Source organism: Rhineura floridana, chromosome 2 (genome assembly GCF_030035675.1).
Source record: "Rhineura floridana isolate rRhiFlo1 chromosome 2, rRhiFlo1.hap2, whole genome shotgun sequence".
Lineage (NCBI taxonomy): Eukaryota > Metazoa > Chordata > Lepidosauria > Squamata > Rhineuridae > Rhineura > Rhineura floridana.
In genome coordinates this window covers 26,864,679-26,890,132 of record NC_084481.1, presented here as the reverse complement: position 1 = coordinate 26,890,132, position 25,454 = coordinate 26,864,679, and the positions used below count along the sequence as shown (strand labels likewise).

At 44.8% G+C, this 25,454-nt stretch overlaps 1 protein-coding gene across 1 annotated transcript in view; it reads right to left on the bottom strand.

Moving 5' to 3' along the window:
- CAVIN2 (caveolae associated protein 2) overlaps positions 1 to 16,152 on the bottom strand; it is a 33,037-nt gene extending 16,885 nt beyond the window's left edge. Inside the window, exon 1 of the mRNA XM_061608183.1 lies at positions 15,386 to 16,152. Coding sequence (XP_061464167.1) covers positions 15,386 to 15,880 — 495 coding nt within the window. The 5' untranslated portion in view covers positions 15,881 to 16,152. The remainder of the gene's footprint in view (positions 1 to 15,385) is intronic.
- Positions 16,153 to 25,454: the final 9,302 nt, after the last annotated feature.

Here is a 25,454-nt window from a genome sequence, read left to right as displayed (position 1 = left end):
CAATTCAAGGCGATGGCTTTAATATGTACAGCCCTGAACAACTTGGGGCCCAAATACCCAAAGGAACACATCTCTCCATATTAATCTGCCTGCGAAGTAAGATCTGCAGGAGAAGCCTGCCATGTGGTCCCGCCAATAGGCCATGTTCACTCTTTGGTAATTTGACATCACAGAAAACCACATGGTTGTACTCAGTGTCCTGAAACTGCTTGCTGGTTCAAAATGTGGGTGGATGTAAACAGCCATTTTACAATGCATCCTACTGTAAATTTTACCAGACATCTCCATCTCCTGCAACACTTGGCAGGATGACGATCACAGGGCTCATGCAATAAACTGGTTCATACAATCAAATCCTGGCTTAATAGCTTAATCGCAGACAGTCCCTTTGCTAACATTTCACTTCTCCCTTCATTTGAATTGGAAAAAAGCCAAGAAGCTTCCTGTTACATACACACCCAAGAAACTATGATGTATGGCTTCCAAACAAGCCAGGATTCAAATGCCATGGCTTTGTATCATGGCTTATTTGAAAGCTATTAAGCATAGTTTCTTGGTGTGTATATAATGGGAAGCTACAGTTCTGCAGCTTCTTGGCTTGTTTCCCTACTCATGTGAAGGGAGGCATGAAGGGGGCCACTCAGTTATGTACAGAGTCCATGTATATCCTGGCTTAATAAGCCAGGATTTGATCGTGCAAATGCTGCCTGTACTTAAAATAAGGATAAGAATCTTGTTAACCAGCCTTCCTCAACCTGGTGCTGTCCAGATGCTTTGGACTACAAATCCCATCATCCCTAAGCATCGGCCATGCTGCAGTCCAGCCAGAGGGTACAAGGCAGGGAAAGACTTCTCTTAACTATCAGAGATAAGTGTGAGAAATATATCCTTATTCATTCTTATATATGCATCCAATGGTTTCTCATTATTTGATTACTAATAAACCACAAGTCGTTCTTTCTAACCCAACAGAAGCAACCAAGCAATTGCTCACAAGCCATGCAAATTTATATTCACAACCATGTTGCTCAGTGAGGGGTACATAAGGGCTTTATGAGGAACACACCATATCAAATTTAATCTGTGCAGGGTCCTTCTTTGGTACTGTGAAAGCTAATACAGAAACCTCACACTCTAGGCATACACCAGTTCTTTTACCAAAATAAATAAATAAATAAATCCAGAGGTTAATATTGTTTGGGGAGAGGAAAACATGCTTGCTTGTTTCTCAGAGATTTTAAAAGCTTGCTGTTCGCTACTGAACGAAACTACACCCATTGCTGGTGTGTTTTCCTTTTAGCTTTTCATCTTGTGTACAATACTTCCCCACTCCCCTTCTTCTTCTTCTTTAAACAAGGGGGTGGCCTAAATAACATAATAGATCTTTTCTTTATCGAGCTCATATAAAAAAGAGATCACTGTGAGAGCTTTGGTCTGGAAAGGCCTAGGGTGGATAAAGAGAGAGGGAAAAAAAGAGCCCTGAGCATTAAGGCAGTGTTTACAATCTGTTCTAGGGTGTGGTGAGTCTGTTCCCTAGACGTGGACATGCTTGGCAGAGAAAGCTGTGCAGCCTCCAGGGTTGAATATCTCATAATTTTGACAGTGTCTTTGGGATGATATAGAGGAGACATGAAGGGAATGAGAAAAGCTTTATCCGTGCGCCAGTCCCTTCATGTGCAGAGTTCACATGCCAAGGCTATTTTGGTGTAGGAAAGTTGCACACAAATAGGCCAGGGCACATGGATTAAAACCCTCTGAAGCACGACCCCAGGCCATGTGCAACACCCCCCTCCCCGGTATGGCTAAGTGCTCTTTGTGTTCCAGCATCACATATAAAAATGGGGCTTAAGATGCTGGTGTATGATAAGCCAAAAGGCTCTAATTCCTTGGCCCAGGAGTTACAGAGGCACCCAGGGCCTGGGCTGTTGCCAAGAAGATGGGAGTGGGTGAGATATTCAGTCCCAGAGGCAATATGGCCTTCCCCATACCTTTGTCTTGTATAAATCAGCTCTAAAGGAACCAATTTCCCAATTCGGAGAACTCTGCCTGGGATTTCACAGGCTCCCAGTCACTATATCTACAGTAGCTGGTTCATAATCCTGAATTTAATAGAAGCTCAGTATGCATGCCATGTGATGACTTTCCACAGCCTGCCTGTATCTTTTTGGTAAGCCTTTCTCATCTTGCCAAGTGACAATGAGAATTGTCCAAAGTTCTCCTCGCTACATGGACAGAAAAGGGGGGAGGAGAGGAATACCCTCAAACAAAACAAAAAGCCCCCTTGAATCAAGGCAATCCCTTCTTATCCTCCCCCCTCCCCCGAGCCATATTGACTGGATTCTTTTAAGACTAGGAAGGAATGCTTAAATGTTTTAATTTTCTGATGTTTATATTTTAACTTTTGTACATTGTATGGTTGTTGGGTTTTTGGTAAGTCGCTTAGGAAATCAGGTGGTGAAAAACAGGCACAAATTTACATAATAAAGTAATTAATTAGTCTGTAGATTAGACAGTCAGAGGTGAAAAGCCTGGGTATTTTCTTAAAAAAAACTCCTGTTAAACTACATTCTTAAATTCCTGTGGCTTTCCACATAAGATGCCTGTATCCTGACACTCATAGAACCTTGCCAACTCTTTTACACCAATATTATATTCCTTCTTTTGCATTCCTTTAGTTGCTTTCTCTCTCTTGACTTTAAGCCTAAAAAAACCTGTCTCAGGTGGGGGCCTTTGAAAACTAATAGCATAAGAAGAGGCTGCTGGATCAGGCTAGTGGCCCATCTAGTTTAGCATCCTGTTCTCATAGTAGCCAATCAGATGCCCACAGGAAGCCGGCAAGTAGGAGCTGAGCACAAGAGCATTCTCCCCCACTGCGGTTTCCAGCAATTGGTATTCAGAAACATACTGCCTCTGACTGGAGACAGAGGATAACCATCGTGGCTAGTAGCCATTGATACCATTGAAAATGGAAATGGACTGCCTTCAAGTCAATCCTGACTTATGGCAACCCTATCAATAGGGTTTTCTTGGTAAGTGGTATTCAGAAAGGGTTTACCATTGCCTCCCTCTGAGGCTAGTCCTCCCCAGCTACCTAGGGCCTGCTCAGCTTGCCACAGCTGCACAAGCCAGGCCCTTCCTTGTCCGCAACTGCCAGCTGGGGGGCAACTGGGCTCCTTGGGACTATGCAGCTTGCCCACGGCTGCACAGGTGGCAGGGCACGTAAACCAAGCCACTCACTGTGGGGGTGATCTTTAGCTGGCCCTTGACACCCAGGAGACACGAGCGGGGATTTGAACTCACAGACTCTGGATTCCCAGCCAGGCTTATCCTCCATGAATTTGTCTAATCCTCTTCTAAAGCCATCTAAGTTGGTGGCCATCACTGCCTCCTCTCAAAGCGAGTTCCATAGCTTAGCAAAGCACTGTGTGAAGAAGTACTTTCTTTTAACTGTCCTGCATTTTCCAGCATTCAGCGTCATTGGATGTCCATGAGGTCTAGTGTTATGAGGGAGAAAAACTCTCCATCCACTCTCTTCATGCCATGCACAATTTTATGAACTTCTATCATGTCACCTTTTACTCAGCTTTTCTCTAAACTTAAAAGCCTCAAACGCTGCAACCTTTCCTCATAGGGGAGTCACTCCATCCCCTTAATAATCTTGGCTGCCCATTTTTGAACTTTTTCCAACTCTACAATATCCTTTCTGAGGTGAGGCGACCAGAACTGTACACAGTATTTCAAATGCAGTTGCACCACAGATTTGTATAACGGCATTATAATATTATAATATTTTATTTTCAATACCTTTCCTAATGATCCCTAGCATGGAATTTGCCTTTGTCACAGCTGCCACACACTGGTCTACATCTTCATCGAGCTAGCTGGTACGAGACCCCAAGGCCTCGTTCCTAGTCACTCACCACCAGCTCAGACCCCATAAGCTTATATGTGAAATTAAGGTTTTTTGCCCTGACATGCATCACTTTACACTTGCTCTCATTAAATTGCATTGGCCATTTTACCGCCCATTCACTCCGTTTGGAGAGGTCCTTTTGGAGCTCCTCGCAATCTCTTTTCGTTTTAATGACCCTGAACAATTTAGTATCATCAGCAAACTTGGCCACCTCACCGCTCACCCCTAACTCTAGAAAGTGTACAGCAGACCGCTGGTCTATCTACCTCAGTATTTTCTACACTGATTGGCAGGGTGTCAAACAGTCCTACCTGGAGATGCCAGGGATTGAACCTGGGACTTCTTGCGTGAAGGCAAACGGTCTTCCACTGAGCTACAGCCCTTCCCCATTTATATACTCCCCACATGCTGCCTTGTTCCTCCATATAGTCTCTGCTCCCTGCCTTACCTACCCAACACTTTCCCACCCAACTTTATATTTCCTACCTAACATTGCACACAATCCCAAATTCAGCAAGAACATAATCTTGCAGTAAAACTAATACAGATCAAGCGCCCCTATCTACACGTAGCTTGTGTGCATCAGAGAATGGGTCTCTTGAGTATTCTGTGAACACATTTTTGTGGGGCGAAATACAATTACCTCACGCCTTTTCAGAGCACTTTCAGTGCCAGCCGAGTAAAACTTTGGCTTGCAATCCTGTGCACGCTTAACGTTGAAATGAACTCCCCTTGAACTTAGCAGAACTTGCTTCAGAACAAAGGTGCATAGGATCAGGCTGTTTGTCAGAGGTGTCTTTGTTTTTGTTTAAATGTCTGTGCAGAGAATCTGTTTCAATACAACAGAGAGATGGGACGCTTTTAAGTTTACTCTTGAGGCCAAGGCCAAGGCCAAAAAAGTGGAAGGCAGAAGCTATGAACATGCCAGGATCCTTTTCCTCCTCTGATTTCATAATATTGAGAACTGTGGGGTGAGGAGAACAATGAGAAACAGGGTGGAATCTTTTCCTCCCTAAGGGAAAGGACAGGAAGTTAGCAAGCAAACTCTGCCAAATGTTTTCCATCCAGACCTGCTTGATTTATTTAAAGTATTACCATCCAATGGTGAAAGAGATATTGAAGATGAACACACACACACACCCGTACGTTAGACTTGTTGAAATCAAGCAGCTTTCTTTCCCCTCATAAAGCTGCAGATTTTTTTTTAAAAAAGAACTGAGTGGAATGTCTTGTATACTTGACTCAAATTTAGATTTTGTATAGTCCAGACCACTGCTAAAAAAGGGGATGGAATGCACACTGCTGATCCTATTAAAAAAAAGGAAGAAAGGAAAGCAAGTTGGGTCTTTACAAACATTTTTTTTTAAAAAACAGAGCTCCACTTCTGAACAGACCATATTGGTCCTCAAAAGTTTAGGCTTGGAGCTCCATCCAGATAAGCCAAGATTTATACCTAAAAAAGGTTCAATTTTTAATCGGCAAATGGACAGACTGCAAACTAATCTAATTAAACCAAGCAGATTTTTTTTACACTTATGTTTAGAGTGGAGGGGTGTGCAGTGCTGCCCTTGAACATAGCCAATGAAAGCGCTACTACTAACTTTGTACACGTGTCTGAAGAATGGATCATAACTACTGTAAAGAGACTCAAAATGGACAGCCTTGCAAATAAGTCCAATTAAAGTTACTAGCCTGCCGCCAGCTTGCACACAGGACCGGTCCTAGGACAAATAGTGTCCTGGGCAAGGAGCGCCTTCAGTGCCCCACCTCCATGGTCAGCTTTGCAGGGCCACCCAGAAGGTTTATGGGGCCTGGTATAGGTGTGATGTTGGGGGCCCTGCTGCTCCCCCCTGCAAGGACTCATGCATGTATGTACAAAGCTGGGGGCCACATGTGAGAACTACTGCATGCATGAACGACATGGGAGAATTCTCGCCTGCAGCTCCTCCTTGTCCTGGGATCAAGCAGAATGATAGACGTGCTTCATTATTTTCTTACTTGGGGATAAGGGAATAGGGATCGGGTTGTGATTTACTCCTGAGTACCTCCTCCAATTTCCAAAGCCCTTCTGGCAGAGCTTCTTTCTGCTTTCTGGAGCTCAGTCTCACAGGTCTTCTGGTTCTGGCCTGCTGCTAGCCTTCTCCACTACTCCCTCAGGAAGGATTCCTCCGTTAAGGCCTGGCCTCACACCACTCCTATCACCGATTATGCCGCCTGACAAGATCAGCCTCGCAAGAGCTTCTCTCGGTCCCACCTGTGAGAACAGCTAGGCTGGTGCGGACCAGAGAGAGGGCATTTTCTATTGTGGCCCCCACCCTCTGGAACTCCCTCCCTTTTGATCTCAGACATGCTCCCTCCTTGTCCAGCTATCGCCGAGCCTTGAAGACCTGGCTGTTCAGGCAGGCCTACAAGATTGAGACAGAGTAATTTATGTTATAATGAATTAAAGGATGGTTTTTTAATTTTAAAATTGATGATGTTATTATATATATATGTATTGTTTTATTCTTGTTGTTTGTCACCTAGAGTGTCCCTAACCCGGACAGATAGGCGACTGAAAAATAAAATTTATTTATTATTATTATTATTTCCCTGGGGTAACTGCCACAGAAAATTACTCTCCAGTGGCACCTTGCCTGGAAATATTAGATGGCATTCAGTGAGTGCCCCCCCCCCCAGCTTGGCACCCCAGGCAACCGCCCAGCTTGCCCATCCCTTGTGCGCTGCTTGCACAAGCATACCTACATTACTCATTTGTGACACAACAATGTCCTGAAAGACATAAGGAACCAATTACTTTCCATTTTACAAAAGCTTTGCTTTTTGGTTGCCTGGAGAATCAGGACTGCTTATCAGAGGCATCCAGGCAAGATGAGCCTGTACTTATGGTGCACAGATCAGTGCAGCAAGTGGGTGAAGAGGTGGACCGGAGAGAGCTGAGGGTGCTCTAGCTCTGGATTTCCTGCATCAAGTGGGGGGGGGATGGATGAGAGGAAGGACAAAGTCCCTTCTGACGGTTTGCTCCAAACCCTCACTTAGCCACAACAAAGGTGGCCTGGGACCAGTCGCCATCTCTCAGCCCAATCCAGGGACTGGGAATCTGGGGGTCTCCAAATGCTGTTGGACTTAACTCCCATCAGACCTAGTCAGCATGGCTGATTATCAAGGACGATGGGATCTGCAGTCCAGCAACATCTGGAGGCCCACGGGCTCCTCATCCCTGGCCTAGCCTGTCTCCCAGGACTGCTGTGAGGATATAATAGGGTGGTGGATACACACACACATACTATGACTGGTGCTCTGAATGTCTTGGGGGAAGGATGGGATAAAAACGTAATGAATAACTCAGGATACCCTCCATGTCCATAATACAATTCCAGAATTAGAGTTACCCCATAGGCATAAAACAGCATCAATGGATCCCCTGGCATATTTTCAGTTTTGCACATGGCATAGCGAATAAAACAAAAATTGGTTGCCTGGTGGAGCTATTGGTTTTGAATGTTCTGAGCAAGCTGTGCTTGTATATGCATATTTTCAACAAACTTATGCATGCTAGAAAACAATACAGACACATACAAATATATTTGTTCCTGCCACTATTGTAATTGGGAAAATGTGCATCCCATGTGATTGTATTCCAGCATAAGCACCAATGAATGGGGCTTGTGTGTGAGCACTGATGTAGAAAATGGAACATCATCCACTGAGCAAGATGGAGGCAAAGACAATGCATTTCTTTCAATGCTCATCCTTTTGATAACTTTGGACTGATTGGTAGGCCTGGCATGTCTGCAAATAGGGGGTGAGGGGAAGGAGCAGTCCTATAATGTGTCCTGATGACATTATGATATATGTGGAAAAAATGAATTTGAACATTTTGATTAACTTGTTCCTTTTTTTATTACGCTACCTCATACATTCAGCTGCATCCCCACCCTTGGCAACTGCATGGCAACAAAGTACTTTTTCAGAGAGAAGCAAACACAAATTGGCTCTTTCATATGCTTACTAGGTGACCTTAGGCAAAACCATCTTCTCTCAGCCTGGGCTCCATCCCCCTGATCTTTAACACAGAGAGGATAACAACGGCCTACCTTACAGAGTTGTTGTAAGGATTACAGAGATATTATGCAGGAAGTGTTTCATGCACTTTGTAAAGTACTATATAAAGGTAATCACCACCACCATCATCATCATCATTTCTGGTATGGTCATCTCTAAAGAGGGGTTCACATGACCTCCACCATGTTGAAAGAACGTATGAGGGGAGCCACAGGTCTATGTGAACTAGCCCTGCTCCTGTAAAGATGTGTGCCATGCCCACGGCCCCACAGAAATGCTTGGCAGCCATCTTCACGTTCAGATGGTGTGTGAGAAGGGGTCTACACATGCCCTGATGTGGAGCTCCCCCACACAAAGGAAGACCCTAACTGGGCCAGGTCCCCTTTCATATCAAATTTATACGTATATGTCAGTACATATGTAGAGCCTTTCTCCACACCATCTGAATGTACAGATGATTAGGAAGTGTTTCCATGGTGCATGGCAGTGGGCTTGGCTACCCAAGACATTGATCACATCCACACCATACATTTAAAGCCCATGGCTTCCCCCAAAGAATCATGGGAAGTGTACTTTATCTCTGACAGAGCTATAGTTCCCAACACTCCTAACAAACTGCTTTAAATGTGTGTTAAATGTGCTTGTTAAATGTATGGTGTGGATGTGATCAATGTCTTGGTTTAATGTAGGGTTACCCAACATGGTGCCCTCAACAACTCCAATTGTCCTTGACCATTGGCCATGCTGGCTAGGGCTCAAAGAAGCTGTAGTCAAAACATCTGGAGGATACTACGTTGGCAACCCCTAGTTTAATAGTTCTGTAAAATTGGTACCTGATATTCATACAGTGTACAAAAATATTTAAGCGGGAATACTATTTGCAATTCTGGTTTCAAGGGAAATCCCCAACGTACTTCAGCAGTAATTCCAGAATTGATGATATGAGACCCTGGGTGTATCATTAAGCAGATGGAAAGAGAAATGCTGGCGAAGTAGTACAAGACATTGAGATACTTAAAGCAGAGTGGGATTGCCAAAAGGAAACTGGAGAGCCACTGGTCATACTTGGATGATTAAGGGATTGCTATCCTCTCTGTGGGCAAGACCTTAAGATGAGGGCTGCCATATTACACTAGAAAAAGTTGGGATAACCCTTGTGATTGAAGAAAACATGCCACTGTTGACTCCATCAAAGACAGGGCCTGTAAACTGCAGAGCCGCTTTTAGAATTTGCGGTTCATAGATCTGTCTTAAAGCAGTTGGGTGCATTACTCATTTGGATAAGATGGCTGCCTTGCTCTCCAAACCTAGGAGTGGCTTGTAGAAGTCTCCCTGCATCTCAAAAATGCAGCGCTAGGCATAATCCTAAATATGGTCAACTAACAGCCAAATATTATGCATGTTTGCTTGGTAAGAAGTCCCACTTTGCTCAGCAGAAGCATCTCCTACGTAAGTTTGCAGAGGGCTGCAGCTTTCCTGAGGCATTTCTTGCTGATAAGAGAATGTCAAGAATCCTGGGCATATTTCTCCAGTGCAAGGGGAGCACATTTTTCATGGCAATCCCTCTGGCAATAGGTCTCGGGTGTTTGTTCTGGGCGGTGGAAAAACGACAGTGAGAAATCTGCCTGCTTCCTCCAGGGCCAAATGTGTGACGGTGCCCACGGCATTCACCAGAGTGAACTCACCTACAGTGCAATGGAGCTCTGTATTTATTCCCAGTTTATTCTTCAAATAGCGCATAGCTCTCTCTAAAACTTGCTCTCCCCACCTTGACTGCTTGTTACCTCACTGCATAATTCATTACATGTGTTCAGCTCTTTGCAGTTCTCAAAAGAGTTTTTGTCACATTTCTTGCCTAGGAAAACCCTGAAATTTGGGTGTGGCTGAAATTTTTCCTCGGGACTTTGAGCATCTACTGCTGATTTTAGAAAAGAAGCATCCCAGAATATGCTATTAACCCTGACTGGACTGGCAGCCAATGCTGTACATTTGGGTACGTAAGACTAGGCTCTTCTATTAGCTTGCCTGTAGATGTGCACTCCTTCCTATGCCACTAGAGTATAGAATGAAAGGCCATAAGTGGCACTAGAAAAGACCACACAGCTTCTCCTCTCCACCCCAGGGGTGCTAGGGTGGGGAAGAGCCATAATGTGCCAGTGTAGTGTAGCGGTTAGAGCAGCCTTTTCCAACTGGTGTGCCTCCAGATGTTGTTGGACCACAACTCCCATCAGCCTCAGCCATTGGCAATGTCCAACAACATCTGGAGGCACACCGGTTGGGAAAGGCTGGGTTAGAGGGTCAGGTTCAGACTGGGGAGACCCAAGTTCAGCTCTTCCCTGTGACATAAAGCTCACTGGGCAACTTTGTTCACCTGTTGCACTCAACCCAGGTATAATCTGCCTCTATCCTTGCAAAAGTTTTTGTGTCAAAGAGTGTACACATGCTGATTTGCACATTCAACTACTGTGTACCCAGAAGTGACACTCTGAACACGACATGTGAATCCCTGTACAAGTGTACAGTTCAACTATTTGTGAACACAGGTACACAAAGGGCACACTCGCTGGAGGCAACGTACTTTATCTCTCAGCCTAACCTACCTCACAGGGTTGTTGTGAGGATAAATGGAGAAAAATATTTGTACTCACTGCTTTGAGCTCTTTGGAGGACAGGCAGCACAGAAATGTAATAAATAAATTAATTCATGTCCACCCCTCCCACATGGTCCCAGACTACTCTCATTACCCCGGGAGTATGAGAAAGAATGCCACTGCTCAGTGGTGCCATCATGGTAGGACTTTGAGGCAGAACTCCAGCACCACACTCAGTAGAATTAGGAGGGGCCTCCAACCCGCATGGGAGAATAAGGATGACTCCTGAACACAGCAGGGTTGCTTAGGAACATAGGAAGCTGCCTTATACCGAGTCAGACCATTGGTCCATCCAGCTCAGTACTGTCTATGCTGACTGGCAGCAGCTCTCCAGGATTTCAGATGGGAGTCCCTCCCAGGAGAGCCTGGGGACTGCACCTAGACTTTCTGCGTGCAAAACAGATGTTCTACCATGAGCTATGGCTCTTCCCCACTTACACTGTGGAGTGAAGAGATACACAGTGTAGGGCGAATGGGGCACCGCCCCACCAACCTCTATCCTCAGCAAGCCCCCTCAGTCTATCCTCAGCAAGCCCCCACCTGCCTGCTGTCCTACGTCCAACTAGTCCAGGGGATGGCCCTGCCTGCCAGCTTCCTCCTTCTCCTGTCTCAGACTTGCCCTTGTAGAGCTCAGCAGGGAGGAGGATGGGGACAACATTAAAAATAGTTGGCTCTGCCTGTTATTGGCTCAGCCACTGCTTGTCATTGGCTCCGGCGCCACCTACTGTTGGCCTCCCCGTTCTCTGCCCTACCAGCCACTGCTGGAGAAAACACTCCCATCTAAAAGCGGAAATAAGATCGCTCAGTCAAGAGTCTAAAATGTTCTTGCTGCACTACTGCTATGGCTCCCACACCACACTACAGAGATAACGCAAGAATTAGGTCTAAGTGTGTCCTTTGTGTGTGTGTACATTTCCCTCAACAATGTATTTATTTAGTATACTGTTATCCCACCCTTCATCTTAAGATTTCAGGGTGGGAGGTTACAAATCAATTGCAGTACAAACAACGTAAGAAACAGAAAGGCAGATAAAAAAATAAATCAAGGGACAATCATAAAAACATGCTATGGAGTCAACACAATTCCTTACAAAAACAGAAACTAAAGCCAGAAACCTGAAAAGCCCAGACAAACAATAACTGCCTTCTGAATGTTGCCATGGATATATTCCTTTCTTTTATGTCTTATTCATAAAAAACAATTTTTTTCCAGAGGCCTTTATCCTACTATTTTAAAAAAACTAATTAACCCTACTATTTACGCCCGTTGTTCTAAGACTACATTTAGCCAGAAGTAGTAAACAGTTCTTCTGAATGGAATGTGTTATAAAATTATGGATCATCACAGTAGCAGTTTCGGCAAAGTAAGACAGAAATGTCCCATCACAAGCTATAATTATGTTTCCAACACCTGTCCATTCAAAGAATTTCACTACATGAATATCTGAAGCATTTTTAGTAAGTACTCTGATACAGTACTTGCAAACACTTTGGAAGGTTAACCCTCAGATGAAGCTGGCCATTTGAGTAAGGACCTTTCACAACACTACCTAGATTGGGATAACATTTGGGAATACCAGGACTGGGGAACCTGTGGCCCTCCAGATGATGCTGGGCGACAGCTCCCATCATCCCTGACTATTGGCCATGCTGGCTGGGGCTGATGGGGAGCTGGAGTCCAACAACATTTGGAGGGCCACTGTACAGAAACGCCATGCCAATTCAATTGGCAGTCTGCCCATAATAGGATTGAAACACAATGTGGATGTCCTAGGATCACACACAGGCAAGCTCTGACTTTCTGTTTAGGGTTGGTATTTGGCAACCATACTAAGGATTAGGATGAGAGAAGGAGAGGGCTAATTTACTTCTGTAGTTTGCAGGGAGTATTATCCAGCCACTTGCCTTCATGAAGTCTGGAAAATGAGATGGTAGATTTGCAGAAGGCACATTTTAGGCTGACATCCAAAACTCAGAGTGTAATCCTACACATGTTTACTGGGAAGTATGTCTCACTGTGTTCCGAGGCTTGTTCCTAGCTTGAGGGTCCCTAGGATTACAGCTACACTTATCACAGAATACATCCTACAGGATACAGCAGGACTTGCCTCTGAGTCAGCATGCTTAGGGCAGTGGCTGCGCAGGTGTGATGCCTATGCGCCCCCTTGGCAGAGCTGCTATAATGCCATCTGGGATCATATGGCAGAATTTCCAGCTTTATGGCTTTTATAGTTGATTAATTCAGTGGATGGCAATGGACTGGGCTTTTTTCCCCTCCATCAAATGAGCGATGCCACCCGGTTAGGGACTGGAGTGAGCCCTGTTGTGTTCTGTGAGGCTTGCTTCCAAGTAAACATGCATAGGATCAGTCTACAGGAGGGGTGGGGGACATTTTGTAGCCTGAAGGATGCATTCCCTTCTGTGCAACTCTCAGAAGGGGGGCCCATGCCAGTGCTGGACGTGGCCAGAGGCAAAAATGGGCGGAGGAAAGACTATAAATTTTACTTTTGTACAGTAGACAAGTTTCTACCCCACCTCTCTATCCTGGGAAGCAAGAGGCATGATCAGAGTTCAAGGACGCATTCCGGTCATTCAAGAGGGTGTGAAGGAGGGCCAGGGAGTGATGTAGCCTGGGGAGAGTCCTGGGGGCCAAATAGAGAAGTTTGGAGAGCCAAATTTGGCCCCTGGGCCTGAGGTTTCCCACTCTTTGTCTACAACAACAACGTAACAAAGTGCTATTGAAGAAGGAGCTGTTTTGGTGGGGGGGGGAGGAATACTCTTAGGAGAACAGTTGATTAACTTTACAGGCTCACTAATGAGATCTTATCAGATTGCCAAGATCACAGCATAATATATTTAACAACATCAAATTACAGACAGATGTCCAGGAAACCAGAGATCAAATTTTGTGCAAGTACACAAGGAAGATCAAGCTTTTGTCAACAGACACAGAAGGCTGCAAAGTAAAGGAAAAAGCTTAGGCAGACACATGCCGTAAAGGCATCTGAAAACAATAGTTAAGAAGGAAAGGAAGGGGAGGCTAGAATAATTTGTTCAGGATGGCAAAGACCATTAAGTACTTTTTAAGAACAGCCAGGACTGAAGCTATAAGCAGAAATCTATCTATCTATCTATCTATCTATCTATCTATCTATCTATCTATCTATCTATCTATCTATCTATCTATCTATCTATCTATCTATCTATACACACACACACACACACGTTATAAAACAGGGTGAAGCTTAAACCCATGCTGTGATCTAAACAAAGAAATTCTAATCACATTAACATTGAAGACAGCTCTACAGATTTTCAGTGGGACTTACTTTCCAAGCAGGGGTGGTGGACCTGTTACCCTCCAGATGGTGTTGGACTAAAATGTCCATCAGCCCCAGCCAGCATGTCCAATGGTTAGGGATGATGAGAGTTGTAGTCCAACAACTGGAGATCTCCGTTCCTGTTTTCCAAGTAAGAACACAATATACAACTGTTTTAAAGTTTGACACCAACTTATTATCCTACAAAGAAGTAGGATGGAGGGTGGAACAATAACACATACACTTCCTAATAGTATCTACTGCTCATATATGAAGATAAATAATCCAGGTAGAAAAGCATACAAACTGAGATTAAAAACAAACAAACACTAATCATATAGAGCATTACATGCCAGTTTTTAAAAGAGAGATTCATTTACTAATGTGACTTTCATACATTTACCATTGAATATGACCAAGTACAGCTGAAATCCTAAGCATATTTACTTGGGAATTAGGCCCACTGAACTCACTGGGACTTGCTTTTGCATAAACATGGATAGGATCAGACTGGAAGACAGTTCCGCTTTCTTAGTTGCATACCATAGTACTGTAATTATAAACTGTTGGGAGTAAAACAATCATTTGTTGCAAAGCAACTAGGTAGGTTTCAGTTGGAGGTGTGCTCCAATCGCAGTGCCAATCATTGTGAAAAAACTGATCCATTTTTTTCCAGAGTGCATAAATGCAACCTCTGTTTACTTTGTGGAATTCTGTAGTACAGATTTGATGATTCACACCAATTTCAGTTTTGTGAATATGCCATGAAGTAGACATGATCTTCAAGCACTGACAAATGGCAAGGCTTAGCTTGAGCCTTGGCTTACCAGCTGGCAGGACCCTGTTTTCATGTCTCAACACTGGAACCTCTGAGACAATGATCAGGACTGTGCCTCTGAGCGTGTGTTGAGTAACCACAACTCACATCTGGTGGAATGACTGAGGCAGTGTTTTTCAACCAGATTTCACAAGTGGCAAATATTTTCTTTTTACTAGATCTTGGTGTGTGTATCAGCAACAGAGAGAGAGAGTAGGGAATGCATGATAATAAATAAATAGGATCTGTATAAGTACATCCAGAGGAGGCAGGAAAACAGCTGCCCGGCTTACTTATTAGGTTTATATCCCACCTTTCCTTCAAAGAGATCAGTATCACAACAACCCTGTTTGGTAGCTTATGCTGAGAGACAGTGACTGACTCAACATCATCCAGTGAGCTTTATGGCTGAAGGGAGATTTGAACCTGGGTCTCTCCAGTCCTAGCAGGATGCTCTAACCATTATACAACCCTGCCTCCAAATATTTTTGGAGATTGCTGCAGAAGTGGCAGGATCCATTCTTCCCGGGGCTGAGCAATCCTTGTGGCACAATCTCACCTCTTCTCTCCCCGCGCCCCCATCACTCGCTAAACCGTTGCTCCCCCGACCGCCACTGACCTGGAAGATGAGCACCTTGAAGTGGTTGCGGCGGAGGAGCTGCGCGTGGTTCTGCTCCAGACGCTTCACCTGGGCGCACTGGCGGTCCATGCGCTCGCGCACCTCGCGCGTGTTGGCGCTGACCTTGCGCGACTTCTCCAGCAGCTTGGCCACCGTGTTGCTGGTGGACGTGTGGTTCTTGCACAGTTTGCTCAGGTCGCTCTGGATGCCCTTCACCGAACCCTCCAGCTCGATCTGCCGCAGCTCCATCTTCTGCTGCTTCTCCTGCACCGAGTCCAGCATGTTGACCAGCTTGTCCAGCAGAGTCAGCACCGTGATGGCGTTCACCTGGGAGCCGTCCCGGATCGGCTCGCCCGGGGCTGCCGCCGGCGGTTGCAGGCTTGGGCTGCGGCTGCCCGAAGGGACCGGGCTGGGACTGATCTGATCCAGAGGCCCATCGGAGCTCGGGGAAAAGTACGCGCTGCTCTGCTCCGCTTGCACCCCGTTCTCCCCCATCGCGACACGAGCTTCTCGGAAGGTGTCCTGCCGGCCACGACCAGCCACTTCTCAGGGGTTCTTCAACTGGGCGGTAGGGCCAGCAGCGGTAGCAAGATGTGCCGGAGAAGCGGCCGCTTCTTAAACTCCCGGTGGGAGGCAAAAAACTCGACAGAGGGAGAGAGACTGGAATTAGCCCCTCCTGTTCTTCCTTCCCGATCCCCTTCCTAACGGAGGAGGAAGCCAATCCTGGAAAGCTAGGAAGGATCAGGCCCCAGAGTGTGTCGTCGGAAGGTTTAACTCCCCCCTTCTCTTCTCCTCCCCGCCCCGCCGCGCCCCGCCCTCTTTCTTTATGAGAGGAATGCCATATTTCACTCATGACTTCATTGGCAAAGGCGCGCGGGGAACGGGGAGGGGGGGTCAAAACAGGCAAGGCCCTGGCCGACTCCGCGGCCAGCTATTGGTTCAGAGTCTGTAAACTTTTAAACTGGTTGCTGCGGATGCAAAGCAAGGGACTCTCCTCCCAATGTTCCTTTCCTGTTTTTTTTAAAATGGCTTTAATGGAAAGAATGGGTTTGCGTTTGTCCTGTATGTGGCTGAAAGCAAGGAAAGGGAAGAAAAAGAACAGCCTGAGAACATCTTACTTACTTAATTTTGTGCAAAGAAACATTCGAAAGATTTTTTTTTAAGGCTAGCACCTTTGCATGAATGAAACTGGCCCAGAAGAACTGCCTCCTCCTGAGAAATAGTGTGCTCTTGGCCTGCTTGTGGGAGGACTTCCCAGAGGCGTCGGGTTGGCCGCTGTGAAAACAAAATGTCGGTCATGATAGGCCTTTGGTCTGATCCAGCAGGGCTGTTCAGATGCGCTTATAATTCTGGCGTGGGGTACCTTTGGCCTTCTGGAGGTTGCTGCACTACAACTACCATAGTCCCTGGCCATTGGCTGTGCTTGCCAGGGCTGATGGAAGTTGTAGTTCAGCAACCTCTGGCGGGCCAAAGATGCCCCATACATTATAACTCTATACTAACAATAACATTATTTATTTATTTATTACATTTATATACCGCCCCATAGCCGAAGCTGGGTGGTTTACAGCAATTAAACACATTAAAAACAAATATACAAATTTTAAAACACAAAAACAATTTGAAACACAACTTTAAATTTTTAAAAAACAATTTAAAAACACATGCTAAAATGCCTGGGAGAAGAGGAAAGCTTATATGTAATATGGTATAGCACAGTGGGGAGGAGAGCCTGGCTGGGAATCCAGATGAGTTCAAATCCCTGCTTGTGTCTCCTGGGTGTCTAGGACCAGATAAAGGTCACCCCCGCAGTGAGTGGCTCAGGAGTTACGTGCCCTGCCACTTGTACAGCCATGGACAAGCTGCATAGTCCCAAGGAGCCCAGTTGCCCCCCAGCTGGCAGTTGCGGACAAGGAAGGGCCTGGCTTGTGCAGCTGTGGCAAGCTGAGCAGACCCAGACAGCTGGGAAGGACTAGCCTCAGAGGGAGGCAATGGTAAACCCCCTCTGAAGACCGCTTACCATGAACACCCTATTCATAGAGTCGCCATAAGTCAGGATCGACTTGAAGACAATCCATTTCCATTTCACTAACACTACCTAATAATGACTGGAACAGCGTTGGGATTATTAGGTGCAAAAAGAGAGAGAGATGTAGGAGGGCATTCATCAAATCCACAAACCCCTTAACTCCCTAATTTTAGTCAAATCTGACCTTTCTAAAAACAGTAGCTGAGGTGAGGGTGTAAAAATTAAGGTCCTGGGTCCCCTCTCCACCCCTTCTGTAATTCAAGAGCAATATTTGAACCCTTCCTTAACCATGTTTTTAGCTAGGAACAAGCATGTATATTTATGCATTTAAAATGGCTGGGGAACCTCTCTCAGCTTGGGGGCCATATTCCCTTTTGAGCAGCCTTTTCAAGGGCCACATGCTGGGGGGGGGCAGGTCAAGAGGCAAAAGTGGGCAGAGCAACAATTGTATCTTTTACCTGTGTACAGTGGGCGAGTTTCTACATGCACTCTCTCTCTCTCTCATCCAGGCAAGCAAGAGGCATGATCAGCATTCAAAGACAAATTCCAGCCAGGCAAAAAACTCAAAGAGGGTGTGAAGTAGGGCCAGGGAGGGGGACAACTTGGGAAGAGGAGTATAGCTTGGGGACAGTTCAGAGGGTCAGACAGATGGCCTGGAGGGCTACATTTGGATCCCAAGCCTGACGTTCCTCATCCCTGATCTGAAGGTAAGAGAGGTTAGCTGGGGAAAGAGTCCACATTTCCATTTCTGAAACTTCACTCAGATTGTGAATCCAAAAAGATGATTAAAAGAACTTGGAGGGGGCGTAACTAATTATGCAGAGCGATCATGAGTGTGCAAAACTGTGTACTTAGTTTTTTTTTTGGCCACATTCTTCATTTGATCCTGTATGGTGAACCCCTGACAAAGTTTTGCATGTATGCTATATTAGCATTTCTTTCACTGTACAATGGATTAAAGTGGCTTGCATGTTTATTTGGTCATGGGCCGAATGGCTGCAAATTCCTGATCAGCCCACAGAATGGCCTTGGGCAATCTGGAATGCACTGGATCATTTCAAATCTGTAGTTTGAAATGGGCTACAAGAGCTGGACCTTGGGGCTGAAGTCTAGAGCCCTGCAAGCCAGGGGGCTCCCAAATGATCACTCAGAGAGTGGCAGGTGACAGGCACTGTGGCATCAGCATCTGGGCTGGTACGGGCATGGCAGGGCACAGCTAGGTTGGTGGGTACTAGGGAGAGAGCCTTTTCTGTGGTGGCCCCCACTCTCTGGAACTCCCTCCCATGTGATCTTCGACATGCCCCTTCCCTAGATGTATTCCGCAAGGCCCTGAAGACGTGGCTATTCCAACAGGCCTTTGAGGTCCTTGGGATGGGTAAATCTCCATGATTTTGTCATCTATCGTATGCTGCTAAAATAATTGTTTTATATATGTATTGATGACTGTCCAGTATTTATTTTATCTACTGTTATTAATGTGACTGCATTTGATATTATTGTATTTTATTTCATTTTAATGTACGTCGCCTAGAGTGGCTAATTGCCAGATAGGCAACACACAAATTAAATATTATTATATTATTATTTATTTATTATTATGCTGGTTGCCACAGCATCCCACATTTTATAGTCAAGGTGGCCAGCCGGGCATGCACATGGTTCCAGATGCTCATTTTATTTATTTTTATTTATTTATTTATTGAATTTCTTAGTCGCCCATCTGGCTGGCTATCCAGCCACTCTGGGCGACGTACAAAATAGGCATACAAATATAACAGACATTAAAAATCTGAAAACAATAATGATAAAATACAGATAAATAACGATACAGATATCAATTTAACATAATGTTCATAAAATACCCCAAAGTAGACAAGCCGTGAAAACAAAAGCAACAAAGTCTGAGTCCCTCTGAAACATGACGAAGTTTCCATCTGGGAGATCTGCTCAAATTCAGCCATCAGTTAGCAGGCTTGACACCCAATACAGCCTTGAAGATCTTGACGATCTTCACAAAGAACCCTCATCCACAGAAGTGCTGGGCCACATTCCCTGACGCAATGCATTTCAGCAACCTCTCACACACCTCTAACACACAGCCTCTGCACTTATTTATTTAAGAGACTATCTACTAAAATGGTACAGGGAGCAGAACACAGGTCAACAAATGACTGCCACAAATCACCAGCCAATTTCTGTACCTTATTGCACTTTTCCAGAGAGTGGAATTCCAGATTTTGAGGTTTTGTTCTCTTTCCTTCACTCACTTTCTCTCCTGTAAATTTAAAAAAGCTAGCTTCTTCAAATATCTCTCTCAACCGTTTCTTGTATCCCTGTTTTGTGATTAGCTCATCATGAGGCAAGGCAGTCCCTCAGATAACCAGGCCCTGAGTTGTATGTTTAATTCATGATGGTGCTATGTTTTAAGTGACTTTAAAATGTGAAACTGCACATGCTCAGAGTATTTCATTTTTTCTATTTTTTAAAAATCAGATTTCCCCCCCTCTAACATCAGGAAAATAAAAGCAGTTGTAAAGCATGGAATGGCAGAGGGGTGGTAGAAGAAGAGAAATGTTAATTGTGTGCTTCACAACTAGAATAATGTACATGGCTGTCTAAAGCCCCCCTCTTCCCCAAAAATGTCAGTTGGGTCCTGCTTTTAAAGTTACTTTAGTTTACTGTTTAAAATGGCCACAGAAATTAATGGAGACTTTCAGAGATCCTCTCCCTAACAGACTATGGAACAAACCGAGCTTAGAGATGCATTGGACGATCCCTGAACCACACCGTGAAAGATACTGGAAGCCCATCCAGCCATCAAACAGTGGTCGCAATTCATTTGGCTACATTGGGGATCCAAGGGGCATAGTAAACCATGTGAAATTGCAATTAAAGGTGTGTTTTATTCCTGCTTCTCCTCTCAACCTTTCACTTTGCCCAAGAAAAGCATTAAGTCCGCTGGCTGGCTGTTGGAGTATAAGAAAGCCTTCTGAACGCTCATAGGAATGTAGCTGGCACAATTTGGTTTATATACATACTGCAGCAACCTTGCAGTGTCAAAAAGGGTATACTCTGAGCCCCTTGCTTCTCAATAGCCACTGTAGTTCATGAAGCTGACTTTCTGAATAGCAATAGTCATTCATCGACTCTTGGAGATAGGGATTCCGACAGTGGTGCAGTCAGGACAGGACTCTGGGGCAGAACCCTCTCAGGAACATGAGTAAGGAAGGCCCCCAAACACATGAAAAGTGGGAGCCCCACCTAAAAGCATTTGAAATATGTGATGTAATGCATATGTCATCAAAAGGGGATCCCCGTAAGACCACTGTGTCCTGAGTCTAATATTATCTAACTGCACCACTTTTTGAAAGCCTCGCTGGGAGTTTGTTGAAAGGTGGGCCATGAATAAATTCAGCTCAGTATTCTGCCTCTGACAGCAGCGAATGAAATCCCTGGGGTGGGGGAGGACCTTTTTCAGCCGCTGGCCACATTTCCTTCTGGGCAACCTTCTGGGGGCCACATACCAGTGGTAGGCAGGGCCACAAAACTGGATAGAGCAACAAATGTAAATCTTGCTTTTCTGTTGTAGGCTAGTTTCTACATGCATTCACATGCCCACCTCTATCCACCATCCAGACAAGGAAGAAGCATTAGTCAGAATTTAAGGACACATTCTAATGCAAGGGCCAGAAAGAGAAACCTGGCCCTTTTGGGAAGGGCCGTAGCTCAGTGGTAGAGAATCTGCTTCGCATGCAAAAGGTCTCAGGTTAAAGCCCCTGCATCTCCAGGTAGGCCTGGAAAGATTCCCAGCCTGAAACCCTGGACAACCGCTGCCAGTCAACATAGACAATCCTGAGCTAGATGGGCCAATGACCTGACTCAGTATAAGGCACCTTCCAATGTTCCTGGAGAGCTGCATTTGGTCTCCAGGTCTGAGATTCCCCATCCTTACCCTAGAATATTCACAGGCAGGGTAAGATGTGGGAGAAGGGAGACCGTACTTCTAGTCTTCATGTTTGGTCGCTCACGGATAGACACAGTCTCAAGGAATTGAGATTATATTTAAAAATACATTTGTGCTCATATAGCAAGGTATTACTTTGGTTAATGATGTATTGTGTGAAGAACTTCCTGTTGAAAGTTATTTGGGCTTCAATCCTACCTCCACTTAACCTGAGAGTAAGCCCCATTGAATTCAGTAGGACTTCCTTCTGAATAGACATGGTTTGGATTTCACTGTGAATCTGCTTCTTATATTTTGAGAGGGAACAGTCAGACTTTCTTTCTCATCACTGTGACCCTTCTGGATGGTCATGTAGATGCAATCATGGCTTACACTGGGACTTGATGAAATGTACTGGGAGTTCTTTTCTAGTGGTCTTCTCCAACAACTCATCTCCCTTTTCCCCTGATGCCAGAAGTACAGATTGGGAACTTCTGCGCCTTACATTTCAATTCGGAAAGATGGGAATAAGAACATATAAAAAGCCTCGCTGGATCAAACCAAAGGCCCATCTAGTCCAGCATCCTTTTTCCAACAGTGGCAAACCAGATGCTTCCTCTCATGGAGGAGGCTATCAATGGCTACTAGCCATGATGGCTATGTACTGCCTTCAATGACAGAGGCAGTAGGCATCTGAATACCAGTTGCTGGGAATCACAAGTGGAAAAAGTGTTCAAGTTCTGCTTGTGGGCTTCCCATGAGCATCTGATAGGCCACTGCAAGAACAGAATGCTGGGTTAGATGGGTCTTTGGCTTGATCCAGCAGTGCTGGCAAGCAGGACCTGGAAGCAATAGCTCTTTCTTTCTGTTGCTCCAGCTACTGATATTCAGTGGCACACACTGCCTCCATTCCATGTAGCCATTCTGGATAACAGCCATTGATAGCTTTATCCTCCTTAAAGTTGGCTAACCTCCCCCCCCCTTTTAAGCCCATGTAAGCTAATGGCAACCGCTTAATCCTTTGGTAGTAAATGCCATCAGTTAGTGATGGGCATGGGTGTGTTTCGTTTGCCTCTCCTGACTCTTGTCTATCAATTTCATTGGGTGACCTCAGACTCGTCCATACTTCTGTTTAATCTGTAATGTAAGCCCCTTGTGTCACCCTCGTCCATATGACATTATCCTCCAATCACTGCCTTCCCACACTTTCCCCTCCCTTGATCTGGAGCTTCTCATAACAGGTATATTCCGAAAGGGAGAAAGAGAGCGATTACAACCCATTGTTAAGGAGGGAGCCTGGTTGCTTTGGCCCGCAGTTTCCCACATGGATGGTTCCACCTCCTTCCATGCCTGCTGCTTCTGATGGTTCCCATTGGCCCCCCTCCCCCTTCTCCCTCTGTTTACCTGAACCAAACCACAATGAGATGGAGACAAAGCGGTATCCCAGGGGCCGACTTCTCTCATTTCTCTCCCCTCCTCCCATTTTTGCCAGTGTGTGTGATGGCCAGCTCTGTGCTGCGAGTGGAGGAAGGAGGGAAGGGGAGTTTGTAAACAAGCCAAACACACTTTGTGGACTCGTGGATGAAGGAGTGGGGTGGGCAGCAAAAGGCAAAAAAGGACACACAAGTATGGACGGGGTAAAGGGTTCATCTGAGTATGAAACATCAAGTTTGGACTACCAAGGGACAATCTGGCATAAGGATAGAAAGTGGTTTTTCAAGCAATTTTACACAACAGTATGGATGAGCCCCTCAAGTGCCAGTATTATGGCAGAAGAGAAAAAGTTATCTCTACCACTTTTTGCAGTCCATGCACCCGCTATATATTTTGGAAAGTGGTTTGTATGTCTACTCTGCATTTTGATATGATATCATAACCAAATTTTCCATGATGGTTCCTGAGATCAGAGACCTGGGTTTCATCTATGTTGGATACAATTTGATGCCATGTTGAATTAAGATGGTGGATCGAACATTTCAAAAGTGCACTGATTTATTGGTTTCTTAAAATTCCCAAGCAGCACTTGGTACAAGGCTGCATGCTAGTAATCTTATTCACTAAAAGGCAAAAAAAAAAGTGGTTTAAGAATGTACCTATAGCCCACAGATATTTCTATCATACTTTAAAAAGCATGGAAATTGGGCAGCTGTACTGAATGCATCAGGGGAGCAGGAGACCTCACCTCCTCTCTGAGATATTGTACTGCCCTACACATTTGTCAAAATGCAAACACAATTTGGCCTGGTCTTTCACAGTCCAATCCACTTCCTGTGTAGCTTGGAAGAGTTTGGTAACATGTGCCTCTGAGCATATGGTGAATGGTGACAATACCTGCAATCAGGACTACTTCTCCAAAGATGGAGAATTACATTTTTGTATGTTTGTTGGTGTCCTTCTTTCCTGTGTTAATATTGTTGCTACAGAGAATCTAATCTAGAAAATTTTATTTCCCTCATCATTCATCCTAGAAAACTGTCAAATTTATTTTTATTAATTTCAAAGCCTTTTTATTGGTGAATGTCATATGATGGTAAAGACAGCGTTTTGTGTTTAAAATTGGAGGTAATGTTCTATTTCTGTTTTAGGTGCATTAACAGTTGAATCTGAAACTGCAGTTTGATGTAAAATCAGACTGATTACAATATGTTGCTACTTTAGCAATTACTCTAGCTGTTGGAAAAAACAAACTTGGCCTGCCCAAGATGCATGTTTTCAGCCTGTTACGTTTAAACCACTCCACTTAAGGAAAGGTGGGCATAGTTAATTAAAAACATAGAGCACACCTAGAATTTGCTAGAATATATTTCACCTCTCACTGTTTTATCTTGTGAAAACTGAGACACTCCCAATGTCCACTGGAGACTATTCTGCAGAATAGTCAGTGCTATTATTCCACAATTGTTTTTGGAGTTTTTTAGTGTATATTTTGCAAAGTGTTGCTGTACTTCACATATTCACAGAAACAGAAGCAAAAGAAAATAATTTCCTATAGGAAACTTCATTAAAATTGCAAAGGAAATGAAACATATTTAAAGGGACTACCTGAATTATATCAACTGTATCTTAATATTGTTGCTTCCTCCCTGCTAAAACAAGATCAGCACAGCACATGTCTTCTTTCTGTTACTTGGGCTGATTGCAGATGTTGCCACCACTCACCATAGATTGGAAAGGGATGGGGAGGGAGGGGCCAAGGAAGGGGAAGGGAGGGACCAAGGAAGGGGGAGGAGAAGGGAGGGTGAGTTTGATCATTTGCATACTTTTTGAGTTCAGTGGGATTTATTTCTGTGTAATCATGTTTAGGATAGGTGAAATTGACCTGGGGGAGGCGCAGTGAGGGGGAGGGGGGAGATTGGGTAGATGGGCAGTGGGCAGAGGGGAAGCCCCTTTCCGAAAGGAAAACATTGTAAACAGTATCATTGCTTTTCAGTGTTTCCCCCACCTTTTTATTCTACAGCAGGCACAGGTAGCCTCCTACCCAAATTTAAACCAAAGCTGTCGCTGGCCACATCCACATCAGACCTTTATTTCAGTTTAGACTGTCATAGCTTCTCCCAAAGAATCCTGGGAAGTGTAGTTAGTGAAGGGTGCTGGAAGATGCCCTGTTCCCCTCACAGAGCTTCAATCAGAGTGGGTGACTGTTAAATCCCTCTGGCCACTGGAGCTCTGTCAGGGGAATAGGAGTCTCCTCTCACCACCCTTCACAAACTACACTTCCCAGGATTCTTTGGGGGAAGTCATGACTGTCTAAAGTGAAATCACGGTCTGGTGTGGGTGTGGCCCCCTGATTAGGCAAGCCCAGCAGCTGTGAGTCTGGCTTTTAGGACACTGACAGTTGGTTCTTACTGAGCATGCCTGACATTATCATTGAGTTCCATGTAAAATTTCTTAAATTAATTAAAAATCAGGCAGGCATATTTTTTAACTTTTAAACTGCAGAAGATGAAGGTCAGAGTATGGAGCAAGATCAGTAATAGGATTACAGGTACTCTGTGAACGTGGCTGATTTTTAATGAATTTCAACAGATTATGAGAACTCTCAGAGAAAAAAGTCCAAAAGGGCTCTGGGTTTTTTCCTTCTCTTTTTACACTTTGAA